The sequence below is a fragment of the Mya arenaria genome, chromosome 15 (genome assembly GCF_026914265.1).
Source record: "Mya arenaria isolate MELC-2E11 chromosome 15, ASM2691426v1".
Classification (NCBI taxonomy): Eukaryota; Metazoa; Mollusca; class Bivalvia; order Myida; family Myidae; genus Mya; species Mya arenaria.
In genome coordinates, this window is record NC_069136.1 from 3954528 (window position 1) to 3981847 (window position 27320).

The following is a 27320-nucleotide window of genomic DNA, read 5'->3' on the forward strand; positions in this document are numbered from 1 at the left end:
TATGTCTCTTGTTGAGTGTGTGTTAGGCCTTGAACAGTATGTCTCTTGTTGAGTGTGTGTTAGGCCTTGAACAGTATGTCTCTTGTTGAGTGTGTGTTAGGCCTTGAACAGTGTGTCTCTTGTTGAGTGTGTGTTAGGCCTTGAACAATGTGTCTCTTGTTGCGTGTCTGTTAGGCCTTGAACAGTGTGTCTCTTGTTGAGTGTGTGTTAGGCCTTGAACAGTGTGTCTCTTGTTGAGTGTGTGTTAGGCCTTGAACAGTGTGTCTCTTGTTGAGTGTGTGTTAGGCCTTGAACAGTGTGTCTCTTGTTGAGTGTGTGTTAGGCCTTGAACAGTGTGTCTCTTGTTGAGTGTGTGTTAGGCCTTGAACAGTGTGTCTCTTGTTGAGTGTGTGTTAGGCCTTGAACAATGTATCTCTTGTTGAGTGTGTGTTAGGCCTTGAACAGTGTGTCTCTTGTTGAGTGTGTGTTAGGCCTTGAACAGTGTGTCTCTTGTTGAGTGTGTGTTAGGCCTTGAACAGTGTGTCTCTTGTTGAGTGTGTGTTAGGCCTTGAACAGTATGTCTCTTGTTGAGTGTGTGTTAGGCCTTGAACAGTATGTCTCTTGTTGAGTGTGTGTTAGGCCTTGAACAATGTGTCTCTTGTTGAGTGTGTGTTAGGCCTTGAACAATGTGTCTCTTGTTGAGTGTGTGTTAGGCCTTGAACAATGTGTCTCTTGTTGAGTGTGTGTTAGGCCTTGAACAATGTGTCTCTTGTTGAGTGTGTGTTAGGCCTTGAACAATGTGTCTCTTGTTGAGTGTGTGTTAGGCCTTGAACAGTATGTCTCTTGTTGAGTGTGTGTTAGGCCTTGAACAATGTGTCTCTTGTTGAGTGTGTGTTAGGCCTTGAACAGTATGTCTCTTGTTGAGTGTGTGTTAGGCCTTGAACAGTATGTCTCTTGTTGAGTGTGTGTTAGGCCTTGAACAGTATGTCTCTTGTTGAGTGTGTGTTAGGCCTTGAACAATGTGTCTCTTGTTGAGTGTGTGTTAGGCCTTGAACAGTGTGTCTCTTGTTGAGTGTGTGTTAGGCCTTGAACAATGTGTCTCTTGTTGCGTGTGTGTTAGGCCTTGAACAGTGTGTCTCTTGTTGAGTGTGTGTTAGGCCTTGAACAGTGTGTCTCTTGTTGAGTGTGTGTTAGGCCTTGAACAATGTGTCTCTTGTTGAGTGTGTGTTAGGCCTTGAACAGTGTGTCTCTTGTTGAGTGTGTGTTAGGCCTTGAACAGTGTGTCTCTTGTTGAGTGTGTGTTAGGCCTTGAACAGTATGTCTCTTGTTGAGTGTGTGTTAGGCCTTGAAGAGTCTATGTCTGTTGTTGAATGTGTGTTAGGCCTTGAACAATGTGTCTCTTGTTGAGTGTGTGTTAGGCCTTGAACAATGTGTCTCTTGTTGAGTGTGTGTTAGGCCTTGAATAGTGTGTCTCTTGTTGAGTGTGTGTTAGGTCTTGAACAGTATGTCTCTTGTTGAGTGTGTGTTAGGCCTTGAACAGTATGTCTCTTGTTGCGTGTCTGTTAGGCCTTGAACAGCGTGTCTCTTGTTGCGTGTCTGTTAGGCCTTGAGCAGTGTGTCTCTTGTTGCGTGTCTGTTAAGCCTTCAACAGTGTTTCTTGTTAAGACTGTATGCTAGGCCTTGAGCGAAATGTCTCTTGATAGGGTTATCTCTTAACCTTTCACTACTGGGGATATCCCTGTATGTTGAATTTAATACTGTTGTCTTTTATTTATTTTTTTATCTCAGTGTTCATTAATCAGAACGGGTCATTATTGAAAACAATAACAATCCTGCTTTATTTGTTGCCAATGACATCGGCGGTGACGCAGGTTTTTAGTACAAGGTATTTCTAATAAATATAAAAAATTCATTTGAAATAATGTACTCAACAAATTTATCAGGCATCAGCTGTCTCATATCATTTTCAATTAAATGCCAATGATTACAAATATAAATGCAGGTGGCCGATTGAACGGTGTAAAATGGGGGAATTTAGCTGATACATAGTGGCACTGGAATTAAGACGATCATGCAGAAATAGTGTCATTCTCCAATGTTGAAGAATAGTTAAACTGAATAACACCAAGCAGTTAACAGTAATTCAATTAACTATGTACAGTCAATTTGAATATTTTTTTCGGTTTAAATGTACTCATTTATTAAATGAAAACGTAACACTTATGTTTTTATGACAAGAGTAGTAATAAATATGTATAATAAACTGTATGCCTTAAGTACAGATAACTTGTTGAAGAAATAATATAACATTATATTAAAACAAATAATCACACACAAACGGACATGAGGATCGGGGAACAACATATTGCAGGACGCGGATCACTACTGATAGGTAGGGCGAACTACATTGAAGTACGTTGTACTGCGGCTGGCAACTTGCAAAGCGGGTGAAAGGGTCTGCGCTGAATAACGTTGATACACATGTACGTTTAAATACGGACAGCCCCGAATAACCACGTTCAATACGAATGGGTGCGTTTCAGTACGCATAACTACATAACATAAGTATTGATCCTTACTTCACCTATCCTGCCTAACAAGTGGAAGGCTCTGCAATTTAAACTAGCAAGTTCCTCATGACTCTGAGTATATTGATGTTCTTTGGTAATAAAATAAAAACATAAATGTTAACAAGTCGGCTTATTTTCTAGAAGCAAGAAACGTATACTATATCGGATTAACTATCGGACTTTAAGCACAATCTGATAGACATTATATCTTATTATTTTCATTATTTTTATTTTTATTATTATTATTATTTTTCTTCTTCTTCTTCTTCTTCTTCTTCTTCTTCTTCTTCTTCTTCTTCTTCTTCTTCTTCTTCTTCTTCTTCTTGTTATTATTAACATATTTTTATTTTTATTTTTGAAAGTCAACATTAAATAAACAAGAACAAGATTTTGTCATTGTTTTACGTTTTCACAATTGTCTGACGACAAAAAATAATATGGAAAGACCCCATTCCAACCTCGATTTTGGATGTCTTATATCTAAAATATATAATAAAAAGAAGTGTTTTTTTCTTATATTTATGATTAAATCGATATCCGAAAGCGTTAATATGCACAAATATTAGGGTCATTTAACCATGCTACCCTATGGCAGGTAGAAACAATATATTGTGCTATTTAATTCAAGCAGAACTGTTAAGTTGTTGATATTTCCCCTTTAACCTTAAATAATGACTACTGTATCCACCTATAATCATGTTCAATCGGTAATAGGTAGTGCTCAACTTCAAACAAATAAGAAAAACACAAACGACACAGTTTACAGAAATCCTCGCCGGAAACGTCGGGTGCTGAATGAACTTGTCATGCTATATAGTAACACAAGAGTGTCATGTAAGCAAATTATCAAAAACACTTTAGAGCACTTCATTACATTATAAAAAATATACCCAATATTAATTACTTACAAATACATTTATCATACCGAATGAAGGGCATATCATTAGCAGTGTGTGTATACCACGTGATAAATTACGTCATATATGCTATGTCGGAAGGCAACATTTTGCTTAAAATGAAGACTTAATCAAAGATAACTTTTCTTTAACAACATCATTTTAAATGAAACAAAGGGCAGTCTATGCCACAAGAGCCCCGCGTTTGTTTTATTACCGAAATTTGATAAGGTCATTAGTTTCATCAAACACTTCGACAAACCTTTTTCGTAAGCGGCGTAGACTGCGCTATGTTTCATTTAAAATGGTGAAGAAATAGTGAAGTTATCTTTGTTTAAAGTCTTTTTTTCAAATCAAAATATTGCCTTCAGACGTAGCACTTATGACGCAATTGATCACGTGGTATACACACACTGATTCGTGCGGATACATGAACGTTGTGTTATATAGAAGCGTGTTACATCGTTTCTATTACGCTATTAATCCATTTGTATTTAACCATTATTCTTCCAAGTACCATTGCCACCTCAAGTTTCCACCAACGGTCAAGGAGATGGTTTCTGTAGATGCCAGTACAGTAAGAAATCCACGCATCTTTGATGCCCAAGCAACTCCAGCTGCGTTAAACATTAGCATCGCCCTGCATTAGGACGCTCTTTCTAAACACATATATTATATCAGACGATTATTTGAGAAATTATTTATCAAAGCATGTCGTATCGGAAAAGTTTTTTCTGACTGTCCACGCGAAAGAAAATCTATACTATTAAAAGTGAGTATAATGATACTTTAATGATCCCCTGGAAAGTTCTCGAATCTTTGTAGATTTTAGCTTCTAGCACAGCAGAAACTTTTATTATATATCCATCATAAATCCACAAGAAATGCATATCGCAAAATACGGTAGTCCGTATTCCACTCCAGTGCAATACGGCCGTATTCCACTCTTTTGACGTCATGTCATAACACGTATAGTTGCACGATGTTTATATGATTTCAATCGGCTTGGCTTGCTGATCAAAACGCAGTAATAATGACCCTATTTTATTCTCTGAAATATCAACGTACGAATGAAATATACTTATATTCCTCTCAATGTCATTATTATTATTATTATCATTATTATTATTATTATTATTATTATTATTATTATTATTATTATCTAAATTAACCAGATTTATAACGTCTTCTAAAGCGCCAAACAAACTAAATATATTACAAGATGAAGTTTGCTGTCAAGAATCAAATTTGAGCATACAAATTAAACATGAATGAATTTTAGCACATTAAAATAAGACTATATATAGACAATATATTAAGAAAGAAAATATAATTTGATCATTTACCAGTAAAGAACCTTTAAAACAAATCAAGTAAAACAATAATAAGGAATGATTATAGACACTAATATACAAACACTAAAGTTTACACCTTAAGATTGTCACGTAACGGAGTTACGTATAAAACACTTTAAAGTAATAACAAAAAATCAAAAGTAGACTTCAAAGTTTATTTGGAACGAAAAACAAATATTTCATCATAATTATCAAAGATAGATTTGTATGTAAATTGCCTAGACCTAGCTGTTGACAGATCGTGATAGCCGCTGGCAATTAGTCCAATTAGCTTGACAGTTCATGACTGTAAAAAGACGTCCTTTGTATGTAACCAGAAATTAAATGGGTGGTTGATAGGCACGCCTGTCAAGAGCTAGGAGTATATATGAAAGCATGTTGGAAAGATAGTTAGAGAGGGGTTAGGCAAGGCAAGGAAAGCGGCCTTGGGTCCTTAATGGACGGCAGTTAGGATGCAGGATTACCTTAAATGTCATGATGTAGTTAGAACTTATTATTATACTTAGAAAGAACGTGGAACAATAAAGAACTGACATTCGAACGGTTGTTGTTTAATAACTTACAGACTTCCAACAGTTTAAGTGAACACTTAGAGAGTTCTGTGGCTGTTACGTCACAAGATATCATATCAGTCTAACAACACCAATGCAAGGTTAGTTTCCATGGATACTGATGAAAAAAACCGGCAGAGCTGTCCATAATTTTGGTGCAACTGATGAAAACATTACGACCACCGTACTTCACAGGCCTGCTTTCCGGAACAACTAGTTATTTTGAGTTGTTATTCGATCTCAACTGTCTTGCTGACTTATAGACTGCTAGCATATTTTAGACATAAATCGCTGGTTGATCGTGTAATACTTTGTATATATGAACTTGAAACTTAAAGTCCACTCTGTGAGTAACTGGTGTCCAATGCTGTTCTTTTAAGACCGGTGTAATGTGATCATAACAGTATGTTCTCGAGTATGATGCGAGCTGCAGTGTTGTGAAGGCGTTGAAGTAGGTTCACCATGCAAACGGGCAGTGCAATAACCCAGGCGTGATGTGGAGAGATAATTAACTTACGATTTAAGATCACTTGGCGGCTACCTTCTGTCGTTTTCACAGCGCATAAATCATCTCTCGTCGCTATTTAGACATGTTCAGTTTACAGTGATCAATCAAGGTTTGACAGAGCCGTTGTTGATATCGTCGATGCGGGATGAATTGTGTTCCGACCAAACGTTTCATTCTCTGCTATTACTACATGAAAAATTTCAAGGCGCATCCGTTCAATCTTGTCCACTATTCCCGGACAGAAGTGGGACACCATCTTGAGAATTTCCATTCGACATTCCCGGAACCACAACACGTAAAAGCACGTGTCGAGCATACAGCTGATTGTATAAACAACGTCAACCAACAGCTGTGGCAACCCATTGGTGTGAAAACCAAGGGATAAGATGATGATTATAACAATGGACGTTGAAATGATTACAAGTAAATAAACAAACACAATCGTTGTTGCATTATAACTTCGTAGCGACTTTGCTGTACCATTCACACGACCGTCTCTTACCGGAATGTGCTCCATTTTCACAATTCTAAATATGTTTATGTAGCAGAGTATTGATGATACAATGACGCTGAGAACGCTGATTGAGAACAGTGTATGGGTAGCCTTGTTACATGAGCCGATGACGTCGAGTAACGTAAAATGTGACGTCATTAGGTAACATGCACCGAAACGTACACTGTAATATATTATCGACATTAGAAGCAATATGATAATTACAGTTTTCTTAACCTTTAAAGGGGTAAATAATCTCATATACACATTTGGCCAAGTAAATACTATGAGTCTTTCAAAACACATTATCCCGACCATAAGAAAGGCTAGCCAGGCAAAGTTGATGCTGATAACTTGAATCATTATGTAAGCGGTTTGGCCATCAATGAATTTTCGAACGGTAAATCCGAACACAGCTAAAACATACATCGTTATCAGGACACTGGACAGAAACCTGCAACAACAATTTGAAACATTAATTTCAACAATTGCATCAGACAAAATTAGGATGTGCATATGTGTTAGTGGAGTTTAGTTATTAAAATTGGTATTATATATTTGTGTAATTTATTTGGATTAACAATTTTATTTTTCTTGCATGGTTTATATAAATGTTTTTTTTCATAATGTCGATATGAAAAAGCTCTCGATGAAAACATTAAAAATATTCAAACTGGTCATCTTGTAATTATAAAATGAAAATTTACTAGGTATATTTTTTATAATAATGATGGATGGATTTCTTTAATTACGTTAACTTGGTACTCATACATATAAGTTTCAAGTTTCAAGTTTTATTTATATTAAACCAGAAGGTCGTAGACCCATGAGGCATAAAGTGCACAATGGTGACAAATACAAATAATATGTACTTGTGCGGTAATATATTAACTAATAAATTTCATGACAATGGCTATAATACTAGACTGTTACAAAATGTCTATTTGACATAATGTGAACAGCTTTGTAAACAAATACTCTCAAATTCTTCAATGTTCTTTCATTTTTAGTGTTAATTAACTCTATAAATTTGTGCATACTTGTCGTGAATAGCACGATTACAGTTTGTTTATTTAAATGTTAACTATACTGTGTTAATATTGTACTGAAAACGTATTAGTATAGCATAGTTAACTTATCCTTATTCTAAATCTAGTAATTTAAATCGTTTAATTTGAACGGTGTATTGCTTGTTACGACGGTGAATGTGACGTTGCCGTCGGTGTTTGTACACCGACGGCGACGTCACGATTTACCCACGTTTCAACATTTACACGAGTTTTAGTCACGTGCTTTTGTACTATATAAGCCGTTGACATGTGTTCAGTAGATAGCTAATACTTAGATTGTTGACTATGATGGATAGTAAGATAAAGTGCTATTAAAATTTGGATTATATAAACTCATTGCGTTGTGTGTGTAATTCTCACCCAAGTTCGGATAATTTGGATTGATTATAATATTATTATAATCAATCCTGAGGAAAAGTAAACTCCGATGTGGCGGATGATAAGACGTCGCCACATTGTTTGGTCCCGCGAACCGGATATGAACCAGTGACCTAAGGACCTTTAAAGTAACAGTGGATTCTGCGGTACTTGTGAAAGTTTAAAGTAACCGTGAATTCTGTGCGGTACTTGTGAAAGTTTAAAGTAACCGTGAATTCTCTGCGGTACTTGTGAAAGTTTAGTAACCGTGTATTATGTGAGGTGTTTGTGAAGTGTATAAATAACTGTGTTTTCTGTGCATTGTTCTGTGAATATATTAAAAAGGGTTAAATATGTCCAATCTGTCAACTATAAAGGCGGTGCACACCCGATATGTGAATACCTTGAGCAAAGAAATTGAAACAGCTCAAAGGTTGATATCAGGTGAAGGCCTGGAGGAAGAAAGAGAAATAAATATAGCATTGGGAGATAAATGTTCCAAACTGTTGAAATGCTACAGTGAAAAGGTGGAAACCCAAATGGGTAAATTGTTAGATTTGATGGGTGATAGCGACGCGAAAAGTGCGGATAGTGTGGTGGAAAAAGATTGTGAAATATTGAGAGAAGCAGAGAGATACATTATAGAATTAGAGCAGCTTGGGGAAAGGTTGATACAGAAACCAAAACAAGAAACCGAAAAAAGTCAAATGATAGAGTTGCAAAAACAAATGCAAGATTTGCTACATGTTCAAATGCAGCAACAAAGAGATTTAATGGTGCGTCAAGAAAAAAGAGACAGTCAACAAAAAAGTTGTGTAAAACTACCAAAGTTGGATTTGTGCCCATTTAACGGTGATAAATTAAAGTGGACACAATTTTGGGATGCGTTTGAATGCACAGTTCATGACAACAAGAATTTGTCGAAAATTGAAAAATTCAATTATCTTCAAACAAAGATTGTTGGTGAAGCTAAACAAGCAATTGCCGGATTGGCATTGTCAAACGAGAACTACACTGTGGCAATTGATATATTGAAGCAGAGGTTTGGAAATCCACAGGAGGCTGTGGATTTGCATTACAAAAGGCTGATGAATATGCCAGCACCAAATGGGAAAGTGGATAGTTTACGCGCATACCTAGATACAGTAGAGAAACATTTACGTAGTTTGGAGGTATTGCATGAAGATATTGAACAACATGTGTTCGTTTCAATGATTCGTTCCAAGCTGTCTGGGGATGTGTTAAGACAAATTGAGTTGAAAAAAGGATCAAAGGTAAAATGGACGGTGCATGGGCTAATAGACGCTTTGCGTGAATACATATTAGCCTGTGAACACGCCGACGACAAAGATAAATTGGAGAAAGCTTCAGATAATACTAGGGTGGGAGCACATAAGTTCCAGAAGCCCCAAGAGAGGCCACAGTATTCAACATACCAGTCCCACAGAAGTGAACGACCTTTCCATAAGCCATTAACCTCTGCTGAAACATTATATGCTAATGTGAAAGGTAAATCAGCAGGGAATTTCCAGATTAAATGCAGGTATTGCAATGACCGTCACTGGAGTGATGAATGTTTGAGGTACAAAGGGATTGAAGATCGGAAGAAAAAACTGCATGGGTCATGCTTTAAATGTCTTAAAGAAGGACATACAGCCAGGGAATGTAAGACGAAAAAATTGTGTGTTCATTGTGGTGAAATGGATCATCACCACAGAAGTTTGTGCCCAAAGAAATTCGGAGGGAAAACCACAAATGTGCATCTTTCAGAGGAGATAAGGGAAGACCCATCTCACAATAGTGCTACAAAGGGTCATGTGTTAATATCGTCCGATGAAATGGTGCTCATGCAAACCGCCAAGGCGAGTGTAGGCAATAGAGACACATCAGTTCATGAAACAACTCGATTGTTGTTTGATTCGGGATCACAAAGGACGTATATCACGGAACGACTAGCTAACAAACTAGGTTTAAAACCTACAGCCGAACAGGAACTGAAGCTTGTTACGTTCGGAAGTGAACATACAAAGGTAATAAAGACAAAATCAGTGAACATTGACATTACCTTAAAGGACGGATCCTGTATGAAGTTGACAGCAAATGTAGTGCCTACAATAAGTGGAACAATTCAGAGGAATCCATTGACGAAGGTGCTTTCAAAACAAATGGAACATTTGATTAATAGTGTAGACCTATCAGATACTATTCCAAGAGCTCAGGAAACCACAACAATTGATGTCTTGATTGGGAATGACTATTACTTAGATATTGTGTTACCCCAACGAATAGAGATTGAACCCGGACTGTATTTGTTATCTTCAAAACTTGGATGGATTTTAACAGGCCGTTTGAGTGAAGTTGAAAGTGGAACTGATACACTGAGCATGTTTGTGTTGACGCATGGTACAGACATCACAAAACAAAGTACATTTTCAAGCTTAGATGCTGCAATTCCTACTAAGCCAGATTTGGAAGATTTCTGGAACATCGAGTCGATTGGCATAATTGACAATGTGGACAAGTCCGATGATGACATCGCCATGCGAAAATTCCAGGACACCGTTAGATTTGACGATGGTCGCTATCAAGTTACATGGCCATGGCGTGAAGAAGATTTCGAACTGCCATCTATCCGACAACTTGCTCTTGGTCGTCTGAGGTCCACAGTGGCGAGAATGTGTAAAAGACCAGAGCTTTTCAAAAAGTACAACACAGTGATTGAGGATCAGTTGGAAAAGGGTGTTATTGAAAAGGTGAACTTTGGAGACCAGGATGGCGTGGTTCACTATATTCCCCACCACGCGGTTATTACACCACAAAAAACGACCACCAAATTACGAGTAGTGTACGACGCGTCCGCGAAGACACGAAATGAGAACCACAGTCTTAATGAATGTTTGTATCGTGGTCCAGTGATTTTGCAACAGTTGTGCGGGATGCTTATACGATTCCGTATGCACAGGATAGCAATTACTGCTGATATAGAGAAGGCCTTCCTTCAAATAGGATTACAATTAGACCAACGAGATGTTACCAGATTTCTCTGGTTGAAGAACTGTGAAACACCGACGGTGGACAAGGATAAATTCAAGAGTTTCGTTTTCGTCGAGTCCCGTTTGGTGTTATTTCAAGCCCATTTCTTTTAGGCGCAACGGTGCAAACACATATGGACAAATACAGTACAAGTTTTGCGCAACAAGTGAAAGATAACATCTACGTAGACAATTTGATAACTGGAACTAACACTGATGGTGAAGCAATATGTTTTTACAAAGAAGTGAAATCAATATTCAAAGAAGCATCAATGAACTTACGAGAGTGGATGACTAATAGTGAAATAGTTAATCAATACATTCCCAGTAATGACAGAGCTGACGGAAAACCAATGACTGTTCTTGGATTATATTGGAATCCAAAGGAAGATACAATTGCACTAAAACCTACGGAAGCCCATGAAGTCGAGACTATAACCAAGCGTGTTATCCTGAAAGTCGTAGCTTCAACATTTGATCCGCTTGGATTATTTTCTCCAGTAACTTTGAATGGAAAGCTGCTGATGCAACAGCTGTGGAAAGAGAAGCTTGATTGGGATGATATCGTTTCAGATGAACATGTCCAAGAGTGGAAAACAATCAAGCTCGATCTTGAAAGGATACCCACCTTCAAATTGAAAAGATGTGTTACCAATGAAGCTGATGACAGTGTGACCTACAGTTTGGTGTGTTTTTGTGACGCCTCTGAAAGGGCGTATTCGTCGGCTATTTATCTTCGCCAAATAACCGACAGGGCCATCAAAGTAGAGCTTATCTTTTCTAAGGCAAGACTTGCTCCTGTGAAAGGAATGACCATTCCAAAATTAGAGATAATGGCAGTTGTCATCGGTGTTAGATGTTTAGAGTATGTTCAGAGTCAGGTCGGTGTGCCGATTGAACAATCGGTGTTATACACCGATTCTCAATGTGTATTAAAGTGGATTTCATCTGAGAAGAAACTTCCGGTGTTTGTTCAAAATAGGGTAAATGAGATCAAGAAGCACACCGGTATAAGATTTGCATATGTAAAGACAACTGAAAACCCAGCTGATATCGCTACACGTGGATATACTGTTGAAAAGCTTACTAAAAGTGAATTGTGGTGGAACGGACCATCTTGGTTAATGGACAGGTGTTATAGTGTTCATTGTGACTCAGAATCAACAATGTGCGTATCAGATACATGCGTATGTGTTGAACTGGGAAATGAGCCAAGTGGTGAAAATGAAAATCAGAAGCATGAACTCAAAACGAGCGACGAGTGTAATGCACCGTTTGATATTCGGTATGACACATTCTCTTCCGTGACGAGACTCATACGAGTTACAGCATATGTGAAACGATACTTAGATAATCTGAGATCTCCAGAAAATAAGAAACGTGGTGCTCTCTCAACTTCAGAAATATGTGAAGCAGAGTGGTTATGGTTAAAGTACATTCAGAAGAAACACTATGGAGACGTTTATCTGGCTATCAGCAGCAAGAAACCTAACAACCTACAACGTCAGCTAAACTTGACTCTAGACGACAGGGGTATTTTGCGTTGCAGGGGAAGACTGCAATATGCAGAACTCACTGAAGGTTCGCGAAATCCAATACTGTTGCCTAGAAACGACAGGTTCACTCAACTGTTGATTGAACAACATCACAAACAAATCATGCACTGTGGAGTTTCTCAAACATTAAGCTGTGTGCGTTACAAGTACTGGATTCCTCAAGGACGAGCAGTGGTTAAATCAGTACTTCGTCAGTGTAATGTGTGTCGTCGTTCTGAAGGCGGTCCGTACAAAGTTCCGGAGATGCCACCTCTGCCAAAATCACGAGTGACATCAGCACAGCCATTTACAAACACAGGACTGGATTATTTGGGTCCCTTATACATCAAATCGGCTGCTGAAAAGAAGAAAATCTGGCTGTGTCTATTTACCTGCTTAGTAACCCGTGCAATACATTTAGAGGTAGTGCAAGAGTTTCTCCTTTCATTCAGGAGATTTGTAGCATTGCGTGGTGTTCCGAATGCAATAACGTCCGACAACGCATTACAGTTTAAAACAGCTGGCGCTACAATGGATATGTTGTGGTCACACACACTTAAACACGAGGACGTTACTAGTTATATGTCCGAAAACAGAATAAAGTGGCATTTTATTGTCGAACGTGCACCATGGTTTGGCGGATTCTATGAGAGGCTTGTTGGCTTAGTTAAGAGGTCATTACGCAAGACACTTGGCCGGAAGTTGCTAACTTTGATTCAAATGCAAACAGTTATGAGAGAAGTTGAAGCGGTAGTGAACGCAAGACCGCTCGTGTATGTTGATGACGACATCAACTCAACCATTTTCTGACATTAAATCCTAGAGTTGGTGTACCAGAAATAGACGATGACACAGATGATCTGCCGTAAATACCATGTGAGAGCACAGCCGACAAACTGTTAGCTATGTGGAAGAAGGGTAATTCGTTGTTAAACCTGTTCTGGAAAATGTGGAGAGACGACTATCTGTTGAGTTTGTGAGAACGGACACAAACGCACTTAAAGAGTGGCAGAATTCAGTCTTCAGCTCAACCTTGTGCAGGGGACGTAATTCTTGTTAAGGACGAGCTTCCACGAGGCTGCTGGAAAATGGGAAAAATCAAAAGGCTACGAACAAGTGGTGACGGATATGTACGGTCTGCAGAAGTGCAGCTAGCATCGGGTCGTGTTATCAGACGACCTTTAAACCTGATGTTTCCAATTGAAACATCCAAACAGCATAGTGTGTATATCGGAGAAGCGAGGTCTACACTGGGTCCTTCACCTAGACCGCAGCGCAAGGCTGCAATCGAAGCTCTGCATAAAATTCGAGCGTTAGAATATTAGGTTAAAACGGAATATCAGCGCCTTTGCGAAATATATATATTTCATTAAGTGTATAAAAACAATATCATTTTATTACAATTTGAATAATATAACATTTTATTTTTATTTATCGGTGTTAATTCTAAGAATAAGCTGCCAACGGTGTATGATAATATAGTGTATTTGACACGTGGTTTCTTACCGACACGGATTAACTTCAGTTCGATAAAACTATACACCGTCGGTTAAATTCGTGCACGAGAAATTCGTTTTCAACGTGCATATGCAGTTTCTTATCGTGTATATAAAGTGAAGTAAATGTCAATGTGCCATTCTTTAGTTTGCAATAGCACAAGTTACATTAAAACTACGAAGATGCCAGAACATAAGTGCGGTGTTTGTGATAAAGTGTTCAAACATCAGAGAAGCCTGACCAGACATATAAAGGAGCGACATTCTACCATCGAACATTGGAACTGCACCCAAGATGGATGCTTTTCGAAATTTATACGTCGAAGCTATTTATCAAGACATTTGATTATTAGCCATAGCCTCTCCGGTATTCAGGCTAGAGAGTTGGCCTTATCGGCGCCGCGAGGTAATGCTGCTAGAATTTCTACAAATGAGTATGAGGATATTAGCGAGGTTGACTCGGCGTTCGATATACTTGCCGAGTTAGATGAGCTACGTAAGCTATGCAGCTCTGATGCCAACGACGCTTTCGAGAATGAATTACTCGAGGATATAGATGTCTATCTGAAAGGCCCAGAAATAACTCTGGACGAAGAAACAGTGTGTTCGATCAACGACGAGCCCGTTACCAGTGACGAACCCGTTTCCAGTGACGAACCCGTTACCAACGACGAGCCCGTTACCAGTGACGAACCCGTTTCCATTAACGAACCCGTTACCAACGACGAGCCCGTTACCAGTGACGAACCCGTTTCCAGTGACGAACCCGTTACCAACGACGAACCCGTTACCAACGACGAACCCGTTACCAGCGACGAACCCATTACCAGTGACGAACCCGTTACTTACGAATCCAGAGGAGAAGCATGTTTATACACCGTGCCGAATGGAGAGACTATTTCATCAGCCGACATCAGTATCGCAGACGATGTAAGTGCGTCACCCGACATCGAAACCGATGAAGAACGTAGCGATTCGGATGACACCTCCGTTATCATCATCAGTGACGAGGAAGACGACGAGGAAGACGACACCGTATGCCGAGACACAGCAACTCGTCGTGTGGCATGCTTAACGACATACACAGCTAGAGTAGTGTACACATACAATGGGGATACTGTTATCCATGAACAGTTTGGCACTAGTATAGACTCATGGAGTTATGATATGTAACGTTATTTTTACTGTTTTTACACTGTACTTGTATAGTGAGTTATTTTCTTGTGGCGGACATGTTTGTATTTTCCGTACGTTAAGGAAACTCTGAACGTATCAGCCACGTAAAAATGTTTCATTGTCATTCTTACAAAGTTTAAGATTTTTGAATATATGAAATGTTCACTAGACTTAAGGAAATACCATTAATACTCACTTATGCAGTACTGTGTCATTTAACTTTTGTTCCCGGCGGGAATGTCGTGAATAGCACGATTACAGTTTGTTTATTTAAATGTTAACTATACTGTGTTAATATTGTACTGAAAACGTATTAGTATAGCATAGTTAACTTATCCTTATTCTAAATCTAGTAATTTAAATCGTTTAATTTGAACGGTGTATTGCTTGTTACGACGGTGAATGTGACGTTGCCGTCGGTGTTTGTACACCGACGGCGACGTCACGATTTACCCACGTTTCAACATTTACACGAGTTTTAGTCACGTGCTTTTGTACTATATAAGCCGTTGACATGTGTTCAGTAGATAGCTAATACTTAGATTGTTGACTATGATGGATAGTAAGATAAAGTGCTATTAAAATTTGGATTATATAAACTCATTGCGTTGTGTGTGTAATTCTCACCCAAGTTCGGATAATTTGGATTGATTATAATATTATTATAATCAATCCTGAGGAAAAGTAAACTCCGATGTGGCGGATGATAAGACGTCGCCACAATACTAGGATGTAAATAGTAGGATGGCAATAAAGAGTTTCTAATAACATTATACAATGGACATTCAATAACAAAATGGTATTCATCTTCTAAAATATTACATTCGATACATTTTCTCCCATGTACGGGTATTCATACAGGTCTAGCCCATCTTCCAGTCTCTATACATAGTCTGGAGGAAACTCGTAATTTTGCTAAAGCTATTCTAAATTTACTAATATGTATTACATCTAAATATGGCTGAGGCTTAAAACATGTTATATTTCTATAAAAAATAGCACTGATAGAATCCTGCAATCTTCCATTCCAGCCCTGAATAAACTGATCTTTTAAGCGTTGTCGTACATTTGCGAGAAAAATGTTATCATTGCCAAAATCTTGGAAAAGCCAAACTTCATAAAAACCAAGAGAACACAATAAATCCTTTAACAAAGACCACAAAGATTTACGATGTGGATAGGATTCCAAGTCCCTTTTTAACATGGTATAAACGTGTGTCACATATTTATTTTCTTTGGATATTAAAATCTTTAACCAGAACCTAACTATGTTATAATACCTTCTCACTTGAAAGTCAGTTCGCCCCAATTCACCATCTATTAAATTATTTTGTGTATTTTATTTTTACACCTAACATTTGTTTACACAAATGAAGATGTACTCGTTCTAATGCATTTCCATTTACGAACCCCCAGACCTCACCGCCATAGTTTAAAATTGGAGAAATAAGTTTATCAAAAATTCCCAATCTACGACTCACTGATAGATCCGTAAATTTGTGTAAATACTTATTCATTGCAAAAATGTCTTTAAATGTTTGGCCCGCTATACATTTTTGTGCTTCAAAAAATGACCCCGAAGTGTTAAAAACAATACCTAAATTAGTAAACTTACTTATGATATCAATAATTTCCGTTTTATATTAAAACACAGTATTTCTTGGTAAGCAACCTCCTTTCCTAAAAATCATTACTTTACTATTTCTGACATTAACAACAAGTTTCCAACGATTAAAATAAGAAACATTTTAAAAACATTAACCTCTAAACCTTCTAAGCTATATAGGTAATGAGTAGTCTATAGTTGTCTAATTGTTGCATCAATTGTCAACTGTAACAATAGTAGCTTGCCGTCGTAATTCGAAGGCGTTATATGCATAAACAGCAAGATATCTAAATATGCCGACATTGCTAGACTGTTACATTTCAGTACATTTGAACATGTTCGATCTTAATCTATAGTACTTCTTAATATATTTTACCCGTAATTCATCATATAACTTGCATTTAAAAATAAAATGATATTCATATTCTTATTTGTTACATATACTACAGAGTCTTTCATTTCGTAGAATGTTAGACCACCTTCCTGTTTCAATATTTAGTCTATGACATGACACTAACAATCGTGTGAGGGCAATTCTATATTTTTTTTACATTAGCATTCTTCAGGTAATTATAAGCTCAAATTTTGTTATAATCTTGTAAAAGGCGGCCCATGTTGAACTTTGAATAAATGTGTCTTTCACACTTTATTTAAAAACACTAACAAATTTATTAATGTTAGTAGCTCCTTGTGCTAACCACACATCATTAAAACCAAAATTACATAGCAAATTTCGTAACATAGATAGCCAGTTGATACATCTAGTATTGTTTTCAAAATCTTGCAGTAATATTGTACATAGCTCTCGTATATTTTCTATCTGCACATTGTAATATCTTAGGCTAGTATTTAACTATAGAAGTAAGTCGATGCGAGGACATATCAGTTCTACCTTACTCTCCATATATAAACTTATACTGCGTCGTTATTTTGATGCACATCAGGCTTTTACAAAACATAGTATGAATTCGTTCAATAGCACTGGTTTGCGAAAAAACCCAAACTTCACAACTGTTGAACAATATAGGTTTAACCAACTCATCAAAAAAAATCAAGAACATGATTAACAGATATGTTCGTGAATTAAAAAAAATATCTTTTAAGCTTGTAAACAGCCTTTTAGCTTGACCCGATAGGGTTTTTTTGACATTCTACCCATGAGCCACCTGACGTCATGACTACTCCAAGATAACAATATTTTGATACAATATCGATTTCAGAGTTGCCATAATAAAAATGTAAATTTTCAGGTATTCTACCACCCTTTCTGAAAATAACTATTTTTTCTTATCTTTATTTCCTGTGAGTTTCCATTGCATACAATATTCATGTAAACTATTCAAGTTAAGTTGCATATCTTCACTTGTTTGTGCAAAAATTACAATGTCATCTGCATATATAAACATCAATAATTTTAACAATGAAACATCAATGCCATTAGACCCCTTAAGAAATAACTCTTATTTTTAAGGTATAAGGAGAATAAAAATGGGCTTAGACATTCCCCTTGTCGTACACCAAGTAAACTTTCAAATATTTCCCCAGTATCATATAGTAACTTTACTCTAGATTTCACCTTTAGATACATGCTTTTAATGGCATCAAATAATTGAACTCTTATACATAGCTTATACAGTTTATTACATATATTTTCTATTACTAAATGATCGAACGCTTTAGAATAGTCAACAAATAGGCAGTATAGCTGCTGCTTATTATTACTCACATGATTAATAAGGTTGTTTAGCACATGTTATCTAACATTTTGAACGAAACCAGCTTGCGCTTCGACATGAATATAGTTACTTTCTGCCTATTTGTTTAGGCGTTCATTTATGCATTTTGTAAATAATGTACCGACAACACTTAACAAGGTTATACCTCTTAATTTTTTACATCATCTTATGAACCTTTTTATGTATTAGAGTGATATATCCTTCACTCCATTTATCTGGAATATAACCCATTTGCATTATCGTATTTAAAAGAATCAATAATATTTTGCCTACCACATGTTTACCATGATACAGGAGTTTATTTATAATTTTATCTGGTCCTGAGCTGCGATCTATATTTAAATCTTTAATATTCCGTAAAACATCAATGCTAAATGGCAAATCGAATTCACTAAACATGATTTTCATTTCACTGTTCAAAATATTCTAATTAAAATTTAAGATATCTTCATCTGATGGAAAAATAATATATCATTTGGGTTATAAATAGCTTTAGAATATGTAGTACAATCGTCTAAGAAATGTTATGGGCTGTTTAGCTTTTGTACCGTCTTTTAACAGCTGGCAATACTGTTTCGCATTTTTAAATCTGGCATTTAATAATTTTGAAGTTTTTAATTTAACTTTTTTTCATAATTTAATGATCTAACACTTTCCTTATATAAATTCCGGGCCTCAACCATAGCCTGCCTGTTAATATCTGATTTTTCTCTTCTAAAAATGTTTTATTTGTTGTAAAACAATTTTCTTTTTTCTTCTCAAATGTTTTCATAAAGACGACTTCTTCCCGGCTGTCTTGGTGGGCCTTTTTGTGTGGCATCGTTTGATTTTGTGTTTTTCATTACTTAAATATTTACCAAACAAATGCAAATACAGGTCTTTTTTTCGCATCGCACCATTTATAGTGAAAATCGTCTGGAGATTTCGTTATACTTATTAGGGTTTTGTTTATTTTCTGAAGCGACCTTTGCAGATACAGAATATTTCGCTAAGCAGTGGTCAGATACTAAATTAGGTCCATGGGTTAGAAACGACGTACTCTGCCATTAGCAGCTCTGAGACCCGATTGCTTAAGGAATTCTCAAAGTAGCGACCCATTTGCGTTTGTACTCTTATCTATTCATTTTCTTGGCAATTCATTATCTGTATTGTAATCGTGTGGTAAATATCCAGAAATGCCAATGCATCTGTGTCATGTACAACATAGTCGGACAATGTACCAATTTTAGCGTTTAAATCGCCGAGTTTCATGAATGAACGCCGAGCTTCGTTATAAGTGTCCTGTATGTGTATCATATTTTCTAAAATTTGTTCATACACATTACTCTTATTTAGGACTTGTCTGCTAAAATTGCTAGGCACGATATAGCATCGGCAAACAAATCAGCCAGTGCCTAAATTAAAATGATCACCTTTAAGTCTAATCCAAATGTGTGAATCGTTGAGGTTTAAGATACACATGCTATCACGTGCTAGTCTTTCTGAAACATAAATAATATTGCCACCAGAATTACGAGTTGTTCCTTTCAGTTTCTGTTCTGTTTAAAGTAACATGAATAAATTCAGCTTTACTATAATGTAATTGCTCCACACCCCTGGTTTCTGTGAAACAAACAATACCATTGCGATTAAATTTATTTTCAATTTATTGTGAGTTTAGTTTATTTTGCGCTTTTGTTATTTGACCCTGCACATTAAGTATCGCGAATCTAACTGAAGGTAAACTAATTACACTCGTATCGCTTTGTGGATGCTAATCTATGGAATTTCAATTCACGTTATTTTGGCCTTCGGTCTGATTGGCAGTCGCTTTGGTAACTGTGACGTGCTTTCCGGTGGGTGTGCACTCTTCGAGCAATCTCTTTGTGTATTCGCTATTGTATTTGCACTTGAACGGGGTCGACCACTTTGCGTTTGTTTACTAACATTGTTCACCTGCGGCATTGAAATGACACTTTTGTGCGGTTGTGAGAGCGATTTGTTTACTTGCAGCTTGGTATTGTCGACCATTGTGGCACTTTTCGTCGGTTGTGAGAGTGAAAAGCTAGGTTTTATGATAACCGTGTTACCCTCGTTTTGGCTCCAGCCTCGATACAATGGTGGTGGATTCTGCATAGCAGCGGCAGCTTGCGGGAGTGGTGATACGGTTGCCATGGGCTGGGGCTGTTGACTTCCGAAAAACCCTTGGCATAGTGGTATGCGATGTACGGCTTAGCAGTATGTGCCATATAGAGAACTCGTCACAGACGTATCCCCGTTTACTGAAAGAGCTGCCGGGTAGCGAAGCTGTACTCTTGCAAACGGTGTTCAGCCTTGTAAGCTTTAAATATAGGGCAGATGTTCTTTCTGGCTTGTCTGACTTCAACAGGGTAGTCCCTGTCAACTGCGTTTTTGGAACCAGCAAGAAATATAGCATTTATTCAGAACTATACCTGAAAGTGGCTATAATTGGCCGCTTTGCTACATAATTCATGTTGCGCCGATTTATGGTCCCATAGCGTTCAGCGTTTTCAATATAACAGTCACTGGGATCAAGGTTCAAGCTGTCGTATAGAAAATCGTTGACCACATCGTATAAGTCTTTCATAACAGATTCCTCAATGATTTCAAACCGTCTCCGAAAGTTCATTCATATTGTTCTACGATTTTGTGCCCGTCGAGTTTCTTTTCCGTTTCTCGGTGACCGTGTTCCACTGATCCACCCCGGGTTGGCCGGGTGATCCAGGCTGATTTCCCGCGCAAAACATATCGTCATTTTCCATCTCCTGTGAGTCGTTTAATATTCGGGTTAAAGTGCTGGTTTCCATTGTGTTAAACACTTTAAATGAACGATTTTCAAAATTATTTACATATATAATCCAATTTTTAGATGCATGGCCACAGACACTATTTAAATGACCATCAACGCTTTTAGGTCAATATCTAGTCCAGTTGAGCCTTTGTTCACTTTCGCGCTCAGCCTATTGTTCTCTCAAAAATGCCCCAAAAACACTTTTCCACATAATTTTACATATCCACGTCGAAGCAATTGTAGATAAATTTATTTCCATGAGACATTTTACACCTTCAAAGCGTTTATTTATTATGTTATAGTTATATGTTTTAAAGCGCGCAACAAATACACCACCTTTTTCAAGGGACACTACTACTAATATGTTTGGAAGGGACCGCTACTTCATTTCACGTTTTCGAGGAAAAACCCAAAGCCGCCCAACACCAAAAGAAATAATATCAGAAAAATAGTTCAGCCATTTAGCATCAAAGAACGTAAATCGGATCTGACAACATATGGAACACTGAAACTGAGCTTTATTAGTGCATGATCATCATTCTAAATATGAATTTTGCAGAACATTCTTTTATTAAATTGTGAGATTTTACTGAGGTAAACGGTTACTTATATTTCATTGGTATACGATTTTATTAAAATTGCAGCTGCATTCAGAAAACAGATATAAATTCAATTTTCTTAAATTGTTTAGTTCGGAATAGTTATTTATTGCGAAAGGTTGAAATTTGGTGCTATTCGTTATTTTTTCATAAACATTTGAGGGGTTTTGAAACAAGGTTTGTATGTGTACGTTTAGTTCGAAGTTAACATGTTGTTTGTGAAATTGGTCTTTACATTTATACTTGTGTCTTCTGATGTGTAAAAACTTGAATAAAAAACTTCAATCACGCAAATCCGCTATGCTTTTTAAAAACCTTGATATCTAGTTTTAAAACTAAATAAACATACATGCACATGCAAATGCAGTATATATACATATTGTTGAAAAATAAAGGATATGGTCTGATTTGACAAAACTTTATTACCATACCATAAAACGCAAAAAGCATATTTATACACATCGCCCTCGTCTTATCAAAGAACTTATCTCAAATTGATCATCCTAATGTTTAATAATAATATTAATATCAACCTGTCATTTGAAACTTCATGTTAGAAAAGGCTAATTTTAATACATAATAATGTATTAAGGTACAAATTTCTATTGAAACTGTAACGCTGACATATTTGTTCTCTGATATTCTTCATCTTTGACTCGTTGGCTGATAAGATGGCCGCATTATAACATGTAACGTTTTGATAATGATATTGAAATAATTGAATGAATAAATACCTGGCGTTTTCCGGTGTTCTCTTGGTCCGGTTGAGTGCGACGAGAGCAAGCAGACTGAATGCGATCAGCGGAATGTTGACACACGTGAACAACACCTTAATCCACGTACTGTAACCATCAAGGTTTGGCGTCGAGGTCATGTTCACTTGCTGCGTTCCATTCGTTAAATCCATCGACCTATTGCTAAAAGTTACTGTGCTGTTAATGGCAGTTATGGTCGACGTCAAAATGCAATGTTTAATATGATTTCACTTACGAAATTTTCAATGTATTCTCTTTTTGCTATGATTTACTTTCAGTATTAAGTATGATACTAGCTTTGGTTATGTTTTAAATCCATTTGTTGTAGTTGATTGATTGTTCCAACCAATATATGCCACTCAAATAGTATATATATCATATTATAAAATTGTACCACAGTAATGTAATGGTACTGTTTCAGTTAAACATCCCATGTTATGCCAATTCCAATATTAATACAATTATTTTTAAATTATGTAAATTTAACTGAAAACTGTAATGTGCAGGTATTTTCAATGCGCCCAATTGGCATTAGCCATAACTATGTTGTATGTTTAAATGATAGTTTTGCAGTTCCAGAGAGTTAGTACATCTCGTAAGGAGCACTGCTGTCTCAAATGAAATAATCTATTAGTTATAAAAGTCGCGCGGTTGTTTCCATGGCAATGGGCTTTTTTCTAATAAATGTACACGACGGGTAATCATTCAATACTGCTTCTTTCTTTGCTTTTTTAAAATTGACAACGTTTGCACGAGTAAGTACACTGAGATGTTTCTCTTCATTACCTTATCATACAAAATGTTAAAAGAGAAAAGCCGGGAACTTCCATCTGATCAAACGGAGGCAAGTAAATTTGACATGAAGATCATCTAATGAGTCCAATTGCAAGGCATTTGATCATTGTTAAAATTACTTTATATTACCTTCTAGAACAATTCTTGGAAGGAAAAAGGTTACGAAATGTTTCTGCTGGTAATAAAATGTCAATTCAAATGTGCATAAGGAAAAAGAACACGCAATGCCAGTTGAAATGAAATGTATATACAGTTGAACAGCGTTGACTCAAACTCGCTTGGTTCGATTTCCTCGTTGGTTCGAGCTGGATGAAAAGGACTTATATTTTTCTACTAAAATGTTAGAATTACCCGGTACTTGAGGTATATTCGCCGGTCCCTGGGAGTTCAAGCCAACGGGGTTCGACTTCTTTAGTTCCGATTGAGATCAGGATCAGTAATCTTCGTGCAATGTGAAATGAGTGTCACAGATTAAATCAAAAACACATTACCTGTACTGATCTTAAATGTATTAGTTTCGAAATAGATATTCTACATGTATATATATAATTTTAAAATTTCGATCGTTCGTGTTGGTAAGATGGTCTCATTGTAAATAATGCTTTTGAAATTACACAGACAATCGTAAAACGTTTGATGATCTTGTTTCGTTGAATAAAAACGAAAACAAATGGAAGATTCACGGCATGCATTGAATAAGGTTCGCGGTTTATTAGATGAGGACAAAATCAGTTGTAAAATTTGATTTAAGGTAAGGTTAATGTACTATTCACGTCATACATAACACAGTGAAAAAATGCTAATTTGTGAAGCATGGCTGTATTGTATTTGACCTAAGTACTTTTTCGTTTTTTTTTATATATAAAACGCATTGTCGATGAACATGTCTAAAAGTTATCAATTATATGTGCAAAAAAACTAAGTCTTTTGTCAAAAAATCGTTATTTCTATAGTGCCTCTTTGGAGTTAAAGTTACCAATTTCTATTTCGTTGTAACGCAGTTCAGAAACCTGCTGACTGTTTCCGCATGACTTACTTATACGTCGTGAAAGTAGGCTATTCACCCCTGCAGTTTGTCGTGAGTTTTTCTCAGTTTTAACATGCAGATTTGGCAGACATCTGGGATTCAAATTTTAAGTAAGGATGTTCAGCATTTTGGGGTTTGATGTATAATAATCCCTTATTGTTATATGCATTTGGTGAAATGGGTTGTATTGGATGCTGTGTTTGTATTTTGGAGGTTTGTGGTGTATTTTCGTGGTTCTTCTGAGTTTTTTTAAAATGTAATGGAGAATGCACAAAGCGTGACTCCGTATAATTTTTAAGACGATATTGTCCAGTACTGTTTTTAAACATGTTTAAGAGGACGTTGACCAATACAGTTGTACATCAAATATTAACTCCAGCACTGTAGTAGTTATGTATAGTTTTAAATGTCAATTATTTTGATGACCTACCAGAATGCCACCCGACTTATCTGTACACTCATTACATATGCATAAAGGAAGATCTGCACGTATTCGCATCCCTCACGAAGAACGATATTATCAATGTAGCAATCCTTGTACCATTTTCTCATTTCAAACTTTTTTGTTCATGCAATAGTGATTTTAAAAGTAATTATTTTTAGAAATTTGGTAGATATGATATATTCAAATTAAAGAGCTTGTAAACACAAAAATAAAACTTAAGCTTGTTTCTGTAGTTTTTCATATAAATATTTAGATAGAAACCTTGGCAAATGTTTTACAGATTTAAAGAAACTGTAGAAAAATGAACATACCCGGCGTGTTATGATTTTTGTTAGGACGACCACGTTTTCTGTGGTTGGAGATTGAAAACAACACCTGCGCACACTCCATAAACAGAGCCCTATGGATAATAGCGAACGGTCACAGTTGGTGCCTGGTTATCACACTGCTGACGGAAATGGGCGGTGCTGAAGCCGTTCGTGGTTATTTTGTTCAAGAGCTTGAAACTCTTCGGACCAGAACTGATCATAACTTAATGAGACCCATTGGATAGTCAGTAAATTTCCCGTGCATTCTGAAAAGAATCGGAAGCACGGTGATTTACAAGAACTAACTAATATGGTATCTAGTAACATAATTAAAAGGCACTGAATTAACCACTTACGATGCTGGAGAAGTGCAACTCATCTTAGTTCCCGATCGATCACAGTATTTGAGAGGTCTTTCTGATATTCGTCAGTTTCTTCGCCATTTTGAAAATTGGCTTTCAGTGCGCTAAATAAGATTCTTTTTGTGATGATCACGTGTATATGTGTTCTTGGGTACCGAGCCTATAGATGAGCGTGGTAGATCTTACTGATTGCAGTAATTATCCCCGTCACTCGGCACAGAATTGCTTCATATGCCCATCATAATGTGATATTGATGACGGAATCACGACCTCTAAACGCCAGGTCCACCACTTAACGGTGGTGCAAAGAAAATGAGCTGTCGACTCTTCCGTGGTGGAGCTTTGCCCTATGTTGACATGAACAAACGTGAGTATGGTTTATATTGTATTGATAATTTTATTTAACGGACATATTTCGAAAATCGGAGAATGTGGTACCGTGTAAAAACGTGTATACTGCAGGCTGGTTACCATTTCGTTTCAATATTGTGCGAACTGTGGTGCCAGGAGCTTTTTTCCCGAATCGGATTTGTGCATAGTTTGAGATCTGACATATGAAACTTTAATCTGTGATATTGTGATATTTCGACGTACACTCGGTAATAAAATGGACCCCATATAAGTTAACGTTCATTGATCTCTTTGTTATTTATTTTACATAATTTTAGTCAGGAAGCAAATACCTTTTAAATGATACCGAAATTATATATTGGCCACAAGACATCAATAGCTGTAAACAATAGTTTTACAAGAGTATGCACCATGCGTAGGAGTGTTTGAAGACATATACAATGCATGCTAATTTTTAAATGTTCGGCTTTTTGACTCCCCCATGTAGTTTTCGTTTTTGTTTATTTATACTTAAGGCATTAGTAAATACGTTTTAAAATATATGCTACCCGGGGTTCAAAGACTTAATCGAGTTACACCAGTGCCAGAAGTATAATCAAACAAGAACACCCGCGGGTTCGGCACTGTACGGCTAGGGTATCACTTTCGAGCCCCGCGATGGACATTCTTTTTCAGAATGGCGTGTGTTTCGATCTATCTAAGGCATATTCCGTGACTTTGCCCTTTGACATACTAACCAAAGAAGTAATGGCAACAAATAACTGCCTTTCAAGGGGCTAAATGCAGAGGTTCTTGAGGTTTTGAGCATACATGACCACGCTTGGCTTAGGTTGAATATACATACTTCCAATTAGTAGTGTTTAGTACTATCCATGAACATTGGGAACACGCATGTTTATTGGCTGAAGCAAATTAAAGTTATATTATGCAAAACATATCGTTTTCAAAATGTTATCCTTATCTTCAAATTACAGCGTTATATAAATAATTTACGGATTGAAATTATGAAAAACAACAATCCAATTATTTCTGAATACTTGGATATAATTGCCTCATTAACTTCTGGTGGTGCCATCTTTCTATTGATCACTGCATCACTAGGGAATTTCATCTCCTCTTGGTGCACAGAACTGCTGATGCATGCAAATAAGATGTATTTCCGGAGTCTTTTCTCTGAAAATAAATAAAAGTCAGGAATAGTGTTTAGTAGACCAATTTTCTCCATAATTTGTAATCTTCAGTTGCTGTGAACTACCAGACGGTTGACACACTTATACTATTTTTTCGATAGTAACATTAAATCTACGAAAATTGTAAATTCTTGTATGGGTGCTACGGTTGGTCATGACTATCTAACAGATTGGATTTTACACAGACAATTATATTGTGCTGCATGTGACTACTGACGCTCGATTAAAACAAATGCTGATCTTTCATCAACTTATAGCTCGTATATTTTATCTAAACTAATAACTATGAATGCCTGTGGAAAGGATGTCTTAGGTGGATGTCTTAAGGTTGATGTCA

The 27320-nt window shown here is 36.7% G+C and overlaps 2 protein-coding genes across 2 annotated transcripts; both read left to right on the forward strand.

The window, feature by feature from the left end:
• The first annotated feature begins 8132 nt into the window (after window positions 1–8132).
• On the forward strand, window positions 8133–10925 carry LOC128220096 (uncharacterized). The gene has a single exon (XM_052928354.1). The coding sequence runs from the start codon at window positions 8133–8135 to the stop codon at window positions 10923–10925; it is 2793 nt and encodes a 930-aa protein (XP_052784314.1).
• Window positions 10926–11101: 176 nt separating this feature from the next.
• Window positions 11102–13156, forward strand: LOC128220097 (uncharacterized). The gene has a single exon (XM_052928356.1). It carries the CDS (start codon window positions 11102–11104, stop codon window positions 13154–13156), a length of 2055 nt encoding a protein of 684 aa, XP_052784316.1.
• Window positions 13157–27320: the final 14164 nt, after the last annotated feature.